Source organism: Pezoporus flaviventris, unplaced genomic scaffold (assembly GCF_033815535.1).
Source record: "Pezoporus flaviventris isolate CSIRO_AGI_PZ_B2104156 unplaced genomic scaffold, CSIRO_AGI_Pfla_v1 ptg000011l, whole genome shotgun sequence".
Classification (NCBI taxonomy): domain Eukaryota; kingdom Metazoa; phylum Chordata; class Aves; order Psittaciformes; family Psittacidae; genus Pezoporus; species Pezoporus flaviventris.
In genome coordinates, this window is record NW_026892559.1 from 523,143 (window position 1) to 540,303 (window position 17,161).

Genomic DNA, 17,161 nt, shown 5'->3' on the forward strand with positions numbered 1-17,161 from the left:
TACGTAAAAGTGACCTGTAAAAGAAAAAGGTTGTTGGCTTGTGTCCCTGTTTACTCTTTTGTCACGCACAAAGTATGGTCAAAAGTGTCTTCCCAATAAAGGGCTTGGTCCTCACTCAGTCTAGCACTGAGCCTGCAGGGAAAGGGACAGCACACTTCTCTCAGGTAATCCCACTGGCCCACAGCGGCCCAAAGGCCACTCTCAGCCACAACATCTGGTCAAATGCATACTCATGTATGAATTGCTGGGTGCCCTGCTCCTCCCAGGGGAAGACTTGTATCAGGTCCAGCTGCATCCCGTGGAGGCTCCCCTAAACTAAGAGTTATCAGCTGGCCAAAGATGCAGCTCCCTCTGCATCTTGCCCTGTTCAAAACCAGTAGCAGGAAGGCGTGTTTGTGAAGTAATTCCCCAGAAGACTGGCTGAGGCTTGGGGAAACAGTGAAATGTCAGTGATATGAAGGAATAAAACAGAGCAGTGGAAAAAAGAAAGACTTAGCCTGACTGGTTCAGACTGGTTAGTTGCTCTAGCTAACACCTATTTAACTTCAGGAGCTAATGAACACTTCTGAGAAAGGATGGCTTTATTAAAGATTCAATTATTTTCCAATTAAGATGTAAGAGCTGTATTAAGCATCCCTGACAATACCACAATGTCCTCCAGATGCACACAGGAAAAATCCAAGCCAGCATCTCCGGCTCTTCCAAGGTAAAATACAGGAAAAATAAAACCTTAAAAAAAAATAAAAATCACAATTGTCAGGGGCTCTTTATCCTTCTAAGGAAGGAAAAAAAGGGCTGATTCTTCTGTAGCTCTCTTCTACCTGCTCTTCTCCCTCCTAGTTTTTCTCTCTTGCAGATAATTCCACATGATTAATAGGCTCTTCTCAGCAGTGCTACACACAGTTAGCCCTGTTAATCTCCCTTTGAATCTGAGAACCTCTAGTCCCCCAACCCTTCGACCCCATGAGACTACACCTTAGGATCACAGAATAAGCTATTTCTTTCTATTTTAAGTTTCGATCTGCAGGCATGCAATAGAAGAAAGCTCAAATTTACCTTATCTGCCATGATCATAGAGGAGCCTCCATGGATGCCCAGGATGGGAGTGAGGGTCTGGGCAGAGATGAAGTCCAGGATCTGGGCAATGGCTTCCTGGTCTGTATCATCAGCGAATACCACCCCTTGAATCTTCCGGTCTGACATGAGGTCACAGATGCGTGTTATGATGCTCTTGGGATCTGTCTCATTCATGGCCACCAGTTCCACCCGAGGCACCACTGAGAGGTGGTGGAAGTCATCTTTCTCGTGGGCATCCTTGATGGCGACTTCGTCTGAGGTCCCCACCAGGATGACCGCAATGCCAATGCTTGGGTGGCTTTTCTGTGCACGGGCCCCGCTCCCTGTTGTCGCGAGGACTGCCAGCACCAGCCAAAACCCTGGAGAGTAGCACTCCACCCTGGGCCTCATCTTCGGCTCTTACACTCCCTGAGTGAGGAAATAAAAAAACAGGAAAGGGGGAAAGTAAGAGAAAGGGAAACTGATTAATTGACAAGTCAATCATGCACTCAGCCTTTAAGGCTGATCCATTGATGTTCCTCAGCCACTAGCTCTCCTCCCACCCATCCTTCTTGCCTGACACCCAGCCCTTTGGCTGCATTCAGTACTCTGTTGAACTTGGAGGAGCCAGACCAGTCCAACCTCCAGTTCAGAGTTTAGAGTCACTTCAAAGAACAGCTGTCAGCAGAAGATGGGATCATGTCACCTCTCAGGTCCCATGTCACTCTAAGACCCAAGTCAAAACTGATAGAGAATTGTCCTTTGATGGCTGATCAGCTGTCTTGGTGAAATTAATTGCTTATGTCAAGCCCATGTCTAAGTGCTTACCCTCAACACAAAGGAATTACTGGTGCTTGTGATCAGTTTGGCCTTCTGCTAGAGGTGTAGGCAGAAAGGCTAAAGGGACCAGGCAGATAAGGACTTCTTTTTACTTTCTTAGCACAGCCCCTCCAGAATAAAGTGAGGACAAATTATCAGGACCATTGAATCTATGTGTATGGTGTATCCATTACACACAACCTTCTTACCACGAGGACACGCACAGCTCCAGTCTGTAGTACAGTCAGCCATATGCCTTTCACCCATACAAGGTTCATTTCTTTTTAAAAATCCAGGAACACAAAAATCCAGGAACCCAAAAATCCCTATCAGTTGTGTCCAAAAATGGATCAGTGCAGTGTGGAGAAGACATTCCCTCCAAGCCCCTATGACAGCTATTTTCGCCCAGAAGCAGTAAGACCCACAGAGCTTACAAAGGTTCACCCTCAGCTACTACAGCCAGGGATGTTACACAGATCTTCTTCCTAAACATGTCCACTTTATTTTGAAATCATAACAGTAGAAATGGAAAAACCCGATGAGGTCATCTCTCCAGCCCCTGCCTGAGTAGGACTGTTCCCTGCGGGATTGTTCCTAGTTCTTTCTTTATTCAGACTTTTTTTAATATCAGTTCATACTTTCACAGCATTTTTCATCCTCAAGGCACTTCACAAACACCATTGAATTAATCCTGTAGCATCTATGCAGCGTAAATATCAGAACCCCCTGGTCTGGGGGCAACAGCTGAGCAATGTTGCCCCATTTGCCCACCAACGCTGTGGGAAGTGAGCCCTGCTCAGTGTGCCCACCCAGGGCCATGCTGCTGTCACAAGCAGACTTCAGGCATTTCAAACTGAAGAAGACTTTCCCTCAGCACAAAACATCCTAGTCAGCTATTCACACCCATGACTGTTCTTCAGCAGCCAGGCTCACTTGGAATAAATACACCAGCCCTGTGCTTCTTTGCACTACACTTCTGGTCCAGGAACGGGACCTTTCCATACTGTTTGCTGCTACACGTGTCCCTGTCAAATGAACAGAAAGCAACAGCAGTATGGAGAAGGATGGCAATTCTTTGGGGAGGCTGGTTGTCCACAAAACAGCCGTAACTGACATCACCCACAGAAAGAGAAAGAGAACAAGGGGCCTTATCTTGTCCTGCCCAAGAGAACACAGAAGCTCAGCACCTGCTCCCTCATTGTCATGCTAAGCAGAGAGTATGCATCCTGCATTGATAGTACCAGAAAAATAAGCAGATAATAAAATACATAATAAATATGCACTGGAGGAACCAAATCCACTTAAGAGGCTGAAAGGGACCACGGGTGTGAAGCACCGATCGATTCTAAACTCTCTGACGGATCCACTTTCCAAGAGATGCTCACAAGGAGAACCAAGAGACTTTGAGAGTTTGGCAAAATGAACAGATAACTTCATTCCAGCAGGACTGTTATCCTCCAATTACGAGTCACTAAATTAGATTCCTTCACAGTGAAATGCAGTCCCCACTCCTGCAATGCTTTATTAACTTTAATGCATGCTACACGCTCTCTGTCTCTCACTCTCTTGCTCACTGACTTTAATGCTATATTTGTTCTCTTTAAAATATGTCTCCTGTGATCCCTCTGCATAGATTTACACAGTATATTACACTTGGTTAGGCAATGGCTAGCTGTGATGGCCAGGGACCAAAGTGTAGTTTTTTCCCAGCCCCTTCCCACCAGGAATACTTTACAGGACCTTCCAACCGAGGGCTCATATAGCAGCGATGCAGGAGATATGCAGGCAGTCATGGCAGCTGCCTGCCTTTGTGCCCAAATAATTCTTCCACTGGGAAAAATACCATCCAAGAACCCTGTTCCCTTCCCTTCACCTACATCAAAGCCAAGAAACCTCTCTCATCTCTACCTTCAAACAGCAGCAAAGAGCCCACATCCTGAAGAGCACACATGCCAATCTGTTGGGTGCCTAGCTCACGAGATGTGGCCCCCCAGCAGATTTTTCCATTCGAGACAAGATAAATGGAAAATGGAATTCCTATACAGTGCTAGATCCTCAGGAATTGGCCAGATATGCAGGGAGCAGCAAGGACTAGGAAGAAGCTAATGCAAAGAGGAGGTCCAGTATCCTTCTGAGGGAATAGCAGGTACCAGGTCCAGGGAGGGCTCCCTCATAGGATGGGAGCCAGGGGTGCAATAAGGCTGCAGAACACAAATAAATCACATCCAAGCCAGGGCTGAGTGTTGGCCTCCACTATTCAGCTCCCATAAGGCAGCAACAGGTTCACAGCACAGAGTTGAGCTGCTCCAAGACTACAAAAGGGGTGCTCACAGTGTTACAATCCCTTCCCTCCTCGGGGCCACTTCTGCTCACATGCACATGCCAGGTGCTGGGGAAAGGGACAAATGTGGCAGCACCAACCCCATCTCCCTTTTTTCTTCTGGTCTGGCTCACTACAAGCCCCTTTTGAATGTGCACTAGTAGAGGAGAGGCATGGGTGAGCCAACACAGACTTATCATCAGAGTAAGGTGACCACAGAACAATTGTGTAAATGTGTTTTTGCACACACAGAGCAGTAAGTTTTATTCATTAATTTCTACACTGTTCATATGCAAAAGTTTGAGGCACACAGTCAAGGAAGCACTGGAGGCAGCATGCAAACCTCCTCCTGAGTGGTGTTCTTGTTTCCAACAAGGAAAAGAAATGGAGAAATTCACACACAAAGAATTTCAAAAGCACCTTACAAGGTTGCAGTTGTAAACCAGGGTATTTGCCCATAGTTATTTCAAGTAACTTTAATATTGCTAGAGTCTAATTTCACCAATTAAAAATAATTTTAAAAACATACCAGTGTATTTTATTACATGAGCAGGTTTTTCCCTTAGTGGTGGTGTGGGGTAACACTGTTGTTGGAGTACTTTCTGTGATTTGGCCATTCCAAAAGAATGTAGGAAATCCCAAACTCCAGTCTGGTAAGTAAAATCCTTTACACACTACTCCACACTACTGTATTGTCTCTTACTCTCTGGAAAATAATATGTGACAAGGCCATTAGACAAAGTGGTTTTGCAGACATGTCTATATTTAGGTATAAACATGCCTGTAAAACCATTATACTTCTATAATCTCATTTTACTTACCAATAAAACACATCCACCATTGTAGAGGAGTGCAGCATCTACTTAGTGCTGCAGAGCAATGTTACACAATCACTGTTAAAACAGGAAGGGAAAGCTAACTTCTCCAATTGAAAATACAAGAGGAATGTAGGTAGTCAGACAGTAATTATTCAGATTGGAATTTGGCCAGGACCAAAGGTTAGATTGCTTAAAAATATCATGAGAACCCTATTTGACACTGCATTTTTATGTGGATCAGACCTAAGATAGGTATTAATAGAAAATTAGGCTGCACAGGCAAAATACAGCTCAGCATTTAGAGATTATTTCTGGACAATATTTCAAAATACAGAAAGTACACAAATAGGTCATTGTGCACTCAACCAGGCTAACTGTAAACAGAGTACTATTCAGGCAGTCTACAACAACGCTAGGCAATCTTCAGGTCAGATAAAGAAGCTGATTGAGAACATGGGCTGGTCTCAGGAGTCTGGGGCAGTTTTGTCGTGTGCCTATGCTGGTACCTCCTTTTTCTGCAATCGTGCCAGTTAGGTAGCCTTGCACAATAGCCCCTAGGGAGGGTATTTGCAGGGTCCCCAAAACCTGATCTCCAAGCTCAAGACAGCAAGAGGAAAGGAAGTACTGTGATAGTGCAGTCCCCGACAAAAATCTGCCTTGAAAGCAGTTTTCCTAATTAGGAAGACAACGATGCTTGGGACAGGAGGCTGAACAGTGTGCACTAGCCAAGAGAACTTCACAGGTACATTGGCTCCATATCGGAAGAAGAGCAGCATCACCTTACCTCCAGCCTCCCCATTCTGTACTTCCCTGGACAGCCACTGGAAAGTTCATATCCCGGTGCTTTCTGGGCTCTGCTAACTGGGATCTCCAATGAGGTCCCAGTACTGGTTGAAGAACTTCAAGCCACAGGATCCAAATTCAACAGCTAATTTTGCATCTGCACCAACTACAATGCTAATTCCTAGTCCTACACTCATCCCTGATCCCTATCCCAGTTCTGGGACTCACCACCACCCTCAATCCCACTACTACCTAGAGAGAGATGTCCTGCCAGCCCCAGTGTTAGCCATCAGTGTTACCATATCCTTCAGTATTTTACAATCTTTGACAGTATCATAACTCACAATGGCTTCATTTCTCTGACAGTTTGAGCAGCAGACAATGAATCAAAAAGCAGTCCTTGTGTTTCAGGCCCTAGTTGGGGGTAGAAAGAAATCCATCTCACCTGTGAGATACTTTACAAAGCTGGAAGATGCTCTGTGCCTGGTATCCAACACAGCATCAGGGAATAGCAAGTACACTAGAAGAAGCTGTAGAGAAATTAACATTCCACTAGGCATTCTACTGGGCTGTCTGGCAAGGAAATTACTCTATGCCCAGACCAAAGAAGAACATTATTTCTGTGTTTACCTACTGCAAAAAAATACTACATATTTAATCTGTCTACTACCTGCCTTACAGACAAACTTCAGGGGCTACAACCATCCATGCAAAGAAAGGAGCAGGACTGATTGCAGTCTTGAACTGTTACTCCTAAAAGCTGGGGCTTAAAGCTGTATATCATGCTATAATTTGGACCTAAGTTTCTCCAACTGCCCGATTTTTGGCAACCTGATTCCAGCTTAGGACAGCCTCCCATTCTCGTGGTTCATGTCATCCCCAGCCCAAACACACTGCTTATTGCATACCTCTGAAGAAGCATTCTAACACTGCTTTAATCACTGTCCTACTGCACCTTCAGCTCAGGCTATTTGTACGCTGACAACTCTTGCACTGCTGTTCCCCCTGTTACTGCTTACCAGGCAGGTGCCATAAGTGCCCATAAATCTTCTGGCTCACAGCACTGTTGTTCCAGGAATTTTGTAAACAAAGACGAAGAAGAGGGGGATGGATCTGGGTCATGATGGATATGTCTTAGAAGTGCCTGCACACTTCAGGTGCTGATAAACAAAATGAATGATGCTGCATGACATTCACAGTAGGAAGATGGCAAAGACTGGAGACAATGGAAAGTGCCACGCACAGTGATGAATGCAAGAACAATCCATCACCTAGACCAAAATGGTTCATTATGGTGACTCTGAGTAAATGCTCCACCAAGGGCATTTCAGTAGTTTTAGATGAAATCTTGTGCAGCTCAGTTTATTTTAACTAGCTTTGAACATGACTTATATTCTCATTCTGATATATGAATGTTCCTATGACAGGAGTAGAAACATTTCACCAAGGCCTTTTGGGCAGGTCTTCTTTCTACTCTTCACAACCATTCCCTTTCCAACATGTACCTTTATCATGCCTGTACTGCCCCACAGATTAATTTCTATCTAACTTACTTGCAAAATGCTTCTTCTTTTCCCTTATTTCTCTCAAGTCAGTCTTTTTATTTGGGGGAATGCATCACACACCCCCAGACAAATATTTCAAAGCCCTTGGAGCTCTCTCGCAATACCTCACTGCTAGCTTTCCTTCCATGGATGCTGGGTGGAAAGTAGCACATACGTTTAACTTCTATTCTCTATTTATTTTCTTTCAAGCTGTTTTTTTTGTGGGATTTTTTTTTTTAATTAAACCAGGTAACAACTCCTCTGTGACTTGGGCAGTGTCAGATTCATCCTATATATCACATATTCATTCCTCCCCATCTTCAACAGCTAGCTTTCTCTGTCTATCCGACAGGTGTGTAGAAGGATGTGGTGAAAAAGTGCTTCTCTTTTCTGCCCCATGCAAAAGAGAATTTTCTCCCTACACTTAGGCAGTACATAGAATGCTTTGATCATCAATTAGACCCATATCATTCCTAACAGATGAAGAACTATGTCTTATTATTGTAAGCTTGCCCAAGGGTAAGTTCCCAGTGTCCTTCCTACTCCCTCCCACCCACATATTTTGCATATCACGGGTGATAGCTGATACAGCCACAGCCTGAGAGCTTCTGTTGAGACCAACACCAAGTGATTCATAGAAATTACAAATTAAAATACTCTGTTTAATAGTCTTGCCCTTCCCCCAGTCACTTCAGGATGGCTGTCTATGGCATCTGCTTTAGCACACTACCTGCTCTGAAATGGCTTAATAAGATTTTACCACTGCTAGGAGATGGCTCCAAGGGTCACATTTAGAAATGTTTCCCTAAACTCAACCCAAATTTTCCCTTTTCTAAGCTACCATGTTACTTTAATAATATCTCCTTCACCCAGACTAAACAATTTCTCTCTCTCAACTCACCGCTTCCACCGTGAAAATGCCTGTAGATGGTCGTCTGATCACCCCTTGGGACTATCCTCTGCTGGAACAGAAGTTCAGCTGTGTTCACCCCTCCTTGTAAGCTGAGTCCCCCCAGGTCCTCATCAGGATGAGCAAGGGAGGATGAAGGTAATGGCCAGGCAATGGAGAGCAGGAGCAAGTCTGACCTGCTTACCCAGGCTGGTACACACGTGCAGAGCTGCGGGACTCAGTGTCACACACACGAAAGCCATTAAGAGAGACAGCAGGTCAGTCTGGCATTGCCCAGTGCCAACTTCTAAATGCCAGAGCATAGAGACTTGGCACAGTCACTGTTCTCTGCAAGCCTGGCTTGCAGAGCCGGACTGGAGACACTATTCCCCTGCCAGGATCTCACGCCCCCCACCAGAATCCTGCTGGACAAATTTAGGGGGATGAAACAGGCCCTCCCTGCCAGAGACTGAAATATCCTCACCACCTGGAGGGTTCAGTTGCCACAGCTGTCACTCCATGCATGCTCCATTTAAAACAAGAGTTTCAAAGTTTACGAGACGTGCACCATTTACCACTTCTGACTGTCATCTGTCTCATCTCAAAACTGGATCAGGCTCACAGCAAGATCATACAAAACAAGGGATGCACTGTTGTGTGCATAGGGCCCCTCCAAAGGGATTTCAGTATGGTTGAAAGCAGCTTTTCTTCCTGAAGTGCAAGACTGGGTATAAACGGGCAGCAGAACACTGCATCAGAGCAACATTGGTTTTGCCAATTAAAATCAAACTGGAACAATTCAGTAATCCATATGTCAATCCCTTCCTTCCTTTCTTAATTCTCCACTTCCAGTTTTCATTTCCGAGCAGGAATCAACAGCACAGTAACAACACGAGAACAAGGATTTTCCAAAAGCTCAGGATTTAAATACCTCCAATCCATTAATACCCATGAGAAATGCACATTTAACTTCACTTGGATGGTTTGGAGAACACATCTTTCTCATTTCTCATTATTTGTTGTATTAATCTGAGGTTTTCTATTCCATCTTAATCAACTCTGCATTTAGTGTATTGGCAGATTATTATATTGAAATTCAAAATTTAATAAAGAGAGGAGAATTTTTGCTTCCAAGGCTGGAAGGACTTTTCCATTCCTGAAACTCTCTATTGCACCTCACTCAGTACCTGTTTGTCCCCTGCATCATTTTGTTAAAGGAAAAACAGAGAGCAGAGAGGCAGAGACTGCACTATCTCCTGAAGGCAGCTGCCAAATGCTATGCCACTGCTGGGATCCCATGGGTTACTCAAAGTCTCACATAAAGAGAGAGTCTTAAGTTCCTTGGATGCCAGATGTAAATACTATAAAAGCCAAATCGCAAAGGTTTCTTAAAACATATCACAAGTGGTAAAGAAAATATGGGTTTTTTTCTTCTTTTTTAGGCAGAAATTGAGTGATAGCTTCTCCTACAATGCTGAAAATCCCAAAAAGGACATCTGAACCAGAAGGAAACAGCCTCAAACTACACCTGCACTTCGGATACAGTCATCCAGTTTGCTGCCAATCTCCTCAGATACCACGTATGACATGGGATAAAGCTTTAAAACTTAAACATGCCTGGCCCTTAGGAAAGATCTCCATGAGTGCAAGTTTCAGTCTTGAAGCCTATGCACCAAGGGCAAGCTAGGAGAACTATTCTCACAGCCTCTGCTCACTGTGACACTGTTTCAGCAAATCTTAAACAGCCCTAAAGCAGAGTACCAGAGCTCACCAGACCTGATCAGGCTCTCATGAAGGTGCTACAGACAGCAGAAATGGCAGAGAAGGTGGCTTGGTGCCCGAAACACCAAGATGTGAGGGCGGCAAAGATGTGAGTGGGGCAAAGGAGCCAATAAGTGGAAGCAGCAGGATGCAGAAAGAGACACAACCTTTGAGCTGGTTCAGGAAAAAGCAGCAGTGCTATGGAAACTGATGGGTCGCATTTTACAAATTGCCAGCACCTCTCGAGAGCCCTGTGACCTCTGATTTCCACTAGGATGCAGCATTTTGGAAAATGGGGTTTAGTCACCAAGGGTCATCATGAAAATGCCAGCATTGCTCATGAAATGAGACAGGGAATTAACCTGGAAGCAAGAGGGACCAAGATGTGTGTTTAGCATGGGCAAAATGGCATGCCAGAGCCAACAGGGTCAAAATCTAGCTCTGATCAGCCCACTAGAAAAGATGGCTGAGTACCCAGGAAACATTGTTGTGAGTCTCCTTCTTTGTACTTGCCCATCCCTGGTCCCTTTCATTTTCCTCACTTCAATTCTTGGTAAAGGACTGCTATGCTCCTGTTATCGCCACTTATAGAAAAACATAACAAAATCTGCCTAAAAGTAACAAGGGAAGCCCAGTGTGTGTCATCAAAGATAGTGCCATTCAAGATGTTTGGAGTTGTACACTTCCAACCCAGAAGCATCCACAAAAGGATTCATCCATTTAGAAAGACTTGATCCTTACTATAAATTCTAATGCCAGAATGAAGGGAGAACTGACAACTGCAAATCAGGAAATCTTTGTGGTCTCATTTTTCTTCTCCTTTCTCTCTTTACTCTCCCCACCCAACATCCTCCCCCTTCCCTATCTTTCTCTCCCTGAGTTCAATGACCAGTAAGGCACCAGCCATGAAGTCTCTGGATACACTATGCTTTCACAGTACATTAGTGCTGTGCACCAGACCATGCTGTGCCTGCAATTGTATGACAGGTCAGGGCCAATTCATCTCACCAAGACCTTGAATCAATAGTGTCCAGAAAGCTTTCCCAGCTGGAGGGACCCAGCCCAGCAGCCACTGACCTCTCCCTCCGCTCAGCAGTCGATCATATTTACAGAGTTGCAATGACAGAAACATACACAGGCAAAGCCCCATCTGGACCACAGCTAGTCACTTGCAGTTGATGCTTCAGGGACAGGGATGGGAATTCCCAGTCCGGCACAAGCAAACAGATTGCATCTGGTTCAGCTGAATGCCTTTTCCATGCATTTTATCCTCTGTCTTAGTGTTTTCTTTAACCTCCTGAATCCATTTATGCTGGCTGCTTCAAGCTACCTTTTCAGTAGCTCACCTAGCTATGTTCTTCCGTGTGCCAGCTAATGGATGTGTGGAGGTATCAGCCCATACCTCCTCCTAGCCCATCTCCACTGCTGGCTCCCTCACGGTGCAGCTCAGCTCCCTTAGACCACATCTCATTTACACAAAAGAAGTCACTATAGCTTACATTTGCATCAGGGGAAAAAAGCATTAGTAGTAAGAGAGAAAAACCACCAAGCCCAGACAATTGTCACAATAAAGAATACCCTACCAGTAAATAAAAATCAATAATATGGGCAAAGTGCAGCTGTGAGTTACTTATGCTTTCATGTTAGTTTACACTTTCAAAACAGTGTAAGAGTTTTAGTATAAAAGAAAATCCAGAATTACAGTATTTCACATGAACTTCCTTCAAGGTACAATTATGCCATGAACTACCACACTTTTCAGATTTCTCTATCCATCACTTACCTCTAAACTATTTTTTGCCATTCATGGCTCCTACAGTCATTCTTTTCCTCACTGACATATTTTTGGTCCATCCTTGGTACCTCTTAGCTCACTTGTATTCACACTGTTAGATACCTGGTTTTAAATCTTGAAAGCATGTAGGGGATGAACCACAGCAAGTGAAGTCTTGTTCTAATCCTTCATACCACCATCTAAAATCAATAAGCATTTTTTGAAAGTGTAAACACCATTGTTTTCTTCCTCACCCTTTGCCTTATTCTCCTCATCAGAGAGAGAGAGAGATGCATCTTCTCTGCTTCATAGAGTTATAATGCTTAATTATTTATGGTATTTAAAGTACTTTTGGCTCTCAAGCGATGGAAGACACAGGAGCTGAGATAATAATCTCACAGGATAAGAAGCTCACAGGAGCTGAGATTATTATTATTGCCTTCTATTGCATTTCCCTGAAGGCAGTAATGTCTTCTTGTGAGATCATACCCAACATTACTCACAGGATCCCAGTAGAGTGCATTAAAACCTGTATGTCCAAGATCTTCAGGACAATAAATCCTAGTTTAGCTAGGAGCAGAGAGAGAGGAATTGCTGTAATACCATAAATAGTTGCTGGTTTCCAAGCAAAATCCCTGATACTCAATATCAACTTTGCCACATTGACTCAAACTGCAACATACTGCTGATCAGTAGTTTCTGATGAAACAACATGTCGTCAGCAAATGTTGGTTTGTTAAGCCTATTCTCATGAAAATATCTCAACCCATAATGACAAATTTTCACTTACTCCAGAGCAGTTTCCTTGCTGGCAAGGAAAATTGAGAGCGATGCAGAGCTTTGGAAAGCAAGGCAGAGCTGCAGTGGGCAGCCAGCCTCCAGCGTCTGGGCTGGAGGGGCAGCTTTTCTGAACACCAGCACCCATCCATCGAGAAATTTCAATCCAGACCTAGAAAACCCCTGTTTCATCCAGAGATCTGCCCTGGGGTCTGCCACGGATCCAGGGAGTCTGGTTCCAGCAGCTCTTTAACAGTGGGATGTAAAGCCCAGCTCTATCTCATTTCACTTGCAGAAATTCAAAATACAGTATCTCCTAGTGTGAGCCTCGGAAGTGGAGACCCTGGATTTAAACAGATCTGGGGAGGGTGGTCAGAGAGCTCACAAGGCTTTTGTAGCATGACCTGAAAGTCCTGGGAGCTCTGGTTCCCTCCTAAGCAAAAATCCTGGCCTTACACCACAGAGCCCAGCGACCCCAAGTCCTGGCTAGGGCTACAGTGCCTGAGGTGCCAAAAACCTGGGATTCATAAAGAATAAGTTTTCAGATATAATTCAGAGGGCCCATGCCCTCAGGCCAGGCCATGAGTAAAAGTGCCCTACAGCTACAAACCCTGCAAGCCCTGGGACCCAGGGGAAGAGACTAATAGCTTTGACAGCTTCTCTGCAGTCATTAGTCTCTTTTATTGGTCCCTCTGAACTTGTAGTTTCCCAATATTTGCAGGAAGAAGGAGGGAATTTTGCCGTTAAGTTCAGACTAAAAGTGAGTTTCTACCTCTGATTGAGCCCCTGCCTGACAAATTGTATGCAGCCTGCTGCCCTGTGGTTGTCACAAACTACACTGAGCTGTACCTCCTGAACACCTGAGTGAGACATGTGGTGTCTCACAACACAACAGTTTTTGAGGAGTGCTGGCAGCCACAGGGTGTCTGTTGTCATTGATAACTGTACAGAGAGCAACTGGTCTGCTCTGGGGGAGTTTTTTGTTGACCAGAGACAGTCAATAAAAACTGGAGTAGTTTTGGAGTCAAGAGAAAAGGTGGTGTAGTCCACCCCAACTCAAATTCTTCCTCCAGTTTCCACCATTTTCTGGGTTATGCTGCCACAGAGCAAATGTTGGAAGACTATAGTGTGTTCCCTCTGCAGAATTATGTATAAGATAAAATGAGGGTGTGTATGCGGGTTTTTTTTTAATATATGCACACACTATATATTTATTTATACCTAAACAGTTGTTATTATATATATAAAAAATTAGTATCTGTGCACTTCATCTCATCTTGGGCCAGCAGATGAGGCTGCATTTCTATGACAGAGGAAAGCAGGTGAGAGAAGCAACTCTTTGCAAGAAGACCAGTTACCCCTTTCCTGCCAGACATGAAATAGCACCAGTTCCTAAATGCACTAAATTCATGTATTCCTGAAAACAGGAAGTGGAGACAATGTTCAAGTTGCAACCCTTTTACACCTAGACTAGCCTTTGTTAGGAAATCAGCTTCTAAAATAGAAACCCAAACCTTGCTGCCATGCCAGGGGTCAGCCCCTGGCACAGAGCAGCTGCTCTCCCTCACACGAGTTGCTTATGGAGGGAGCAGAGGCACCGCTCAGCGAGGAGGTGGAGGTTTGCTGGATATAGAGTCAGGGCTGTTTTCACACTGGCCATCTTGAAATGCTACAGTAGCATCTGAGGCACCAGTTCTGCTCTGTGAGGGGCTTTTGCGCAATCCTGAGGTTATAGCGCCAGATAGCCATCACAATAAAGCATTCAATGAGCAACAGGCTGAAGTCTTTAGCTAGGTATCTCCTTGTTTGTATATAACAGAACCAATATTCATATCCTGAACAGCCAAAGATTACACACCGCTAGTATCTTCTGACCCCTAAAATGAAATAAAGAAAGCAAATCTGGTTGGCTGTATGAACTGCCCCTCCAAATTTCACCTCAAGCACAATACTCACATCCCTGGAACCTCCTGGGACTATGCTCACTTTCAGGGTTCCTTGTTTCTCCTTCTCAAAGCAGCTTTTACACTTCTCCAGGCAAGGTCTATTCCACAGGGTTGAACTACAGCCCACTGGTCCCCATTTTCAGTTAAAGAAGAAAAATCAGCCCTCCAATGTTATTTTGGCCTCCTGTGAAGCCTCTCTGACACAGCACCTTGCTTCGGTGTCCTGTCAAGATGACACTGTGGCAGGACCTAATTTCCAAGCCAGGAGGCATTTTTGCATGCAGCAGAAATGAAGATGCTCAAGTACAGTAAAATTCCCGGAGGTCTTTGCACTAGGTGCTTCTACTACCTCTTTGCCAGAGGCATGTAAAGCCCATCTGATCTGACATGGCAGCATTTTAAACTCACTTTGCACAGGTGTTAACACCTTTGTGAGGCATGGGATGCCAAGGGAGGGGGCTCATGATCTATTAACAAAGCACACATCCAGCGACTGGCCTCTTGTCATGCTCCCTGGGAGAGAAAAGCTGGAACAAAGACATGTATGCATGATCACCTGACTACATTGCCTGCTCTGGGATCCCCCTCTTGTTTGTACTCTATCTTCTGAGCCTGCAAAGCTTGAGGGACCCTAAACCACCTCCCTGACCATATTCCTAGCACAGCCCTGTCACCACCCCATCCAGAGACCAGGGATACTTCAGCAAGACTAAAGTAATACCCATCTATCACTCCTCTTTCCTGATTAAAGATATCAGAGGACATATCAGACCACAGCTAAGCTTCTGGCCCTGCAGCTGAGGTGAGTCAGTGGGCAAGTAGTGCAGCCCCTCCAGCTGATTTATTTACCCATGCTGGCCTGGCATGCAGCTAAGAGACTGTCCTCTCCAGATCCATTTGCTTTACAGCTTCCACCACTGCTAGAATTCTCATTTATTTATAGAAACAATTGCTGAAAAGTACACATTTTGAAAAAAAAAATAAAATCAGGTGTCCTGAAGTATTAGAGAAAGAAAAAGCGCTCAGGCAGTGCATAAATTTCCCAGAAGTGCTTAGGCTTGAGTTACTGCCAAGATGACACCTGTAGGGAAATAAGCCACCAGATGCAGGGGAATGGACTGGAGGGGCCCAGAGCAATGGAGCTGAGTGAAGAGAGAGAAATAAGAAATTAAGAAGGCTGGTTTGCTCATCACTATTATGGGCAAAGCCATTACTCTTTATGCTATATATGTTACGATACATGTGTTATTATGCTTTACAAAATTTACATTTGTCTTTCACTCTTTACCTCTGAAGCATCTTCCCAAATGTCCTAGTACCTGCTTGAAACCATCTGGCCCACCAGACCCCAACCCAGCAGACTTGCAGCCAAAAAGACTTCTTGCTCTGCTGCAGTAGGAACTGAAAAAGAGCCATCTTCTCTAGCCACTGTGACCTGATGGGCCGACTCTCCTCTTTCCTTTACTTAAACACACCCCAATCATCTCATGAGCAAAAACAATCACATACACAAGCATTTACATCCCAGCTTTCAAAACAGTGCACCTTCCCAACCACCACTTTGGCAGTGGCCATGAGGAGACAGTCCCATTTTTCTCATAATCTCAAGCTGACACTGGTGCAACTGCTGCAGTAGCGTGAACAGAGGATATGTCCATGCCAACAGAAATGTGAAATGAAGAGGTTGATGTTTCACCAGATGGCTTCAGACTTGTCACAGCAGGGAGAGAAACTGCTTGAAAAACATGGCACCAATTATCATCATCTCCTGGACTGGTAGCACAGGACCACTGGAGTTGGGGCTGAGTACCAGATGTAAGATGGCAGCGATGTAGAGCAGCAATCACACAGGGCAAACATGGAGGCAGTGAGAACCACAGGCTTTCTCTGGGGCTGCAATAACATGTTCAGACAGGCAGAATGTTTGGAGCAAGAGCAGAGGAAAAAAACCCCACATACCAGACAGTCAAAGGAATAAGGTAATGAAGAGCAAAAACATCTGACCACAGGTTATAATGAATAGCATCAAAACACTGCAAGCAATGGGTGAAAGAATTGCAAGCTCTAAAGAAGGCTCTGCAGCTTAAAACAAGCAGTGCACCAGCCCGCCTAGGGAGCTCGTTGGCCCGGGAGACCTTCCCCAAACCAGTATCAGCCCAGACCCACCACTACTGCCAGTGTTCATCCTTGCTTCATACAGACCCTCTGAAGGCCACCTCCTTAGACATCATGGCTGAAAACTCAGATGACCACCAGACGACTGTACAAGTGAAACCAACATACTGGAGGAAGGTCGCTGCCCCTGCTGCACTCTGTGTCCCAGGAGACAATCCTCTGCCAATATAGAAAACATCATCCCATACTGAAACCTCACCTAGAGATACCCTTAGTTTCCTTCTTCTTTCGAGCCTTCATTGGGTTATTGGTTTTGAGGGGCCCAGACCCAGCACTGGGGGTGTCGGCCAGTTGTGTGGGCACAGCTGACACAGAAGCCTGCTGCAAATCTACAATTAGTGAGACAAGAAAATCACATGGGGATGGATGGGACCATGCACCCTTTTCCTACAGAAGTTTCAGCTAGAAAGGGGCTGAAAAGAAAGGACACCAGCACATGTGCCGAGAGCAAAGCAGATGGTGCTTACAGATAGATGAGCTGCAGCATGGAAAGAGGGAT

General features: G+C 44.9%; 1 protein-coding gene across 2 annotated transcripts in view; it reads right to left on the reverse strand.

The window, feature by feature from the left end:
* GRIN2B (glutamate ionotropic receptor NMDA type subunit 2B) overlaps positions 1-17,161 on the reverse strand; it is a 217,702-nt gene that overhangs the window by 168,352 nt on the left and 32,189 nt on the right. For both annotated transcript variants that reach the window (XM_061450628.1, XM_061450629.1), the window contains one exon: positions 1,057-1,485. In XM_061450628.1, the coding sequence (XP_061306612.1) occupies positions 1,057-1,467 (411 nt within the window). In that variant the 5' untranslated portion in view covers positions 1,468-1,485. The remainder of the gene's footprint in view (positions 1-1,056; positions 1,486-17,161) is intronic.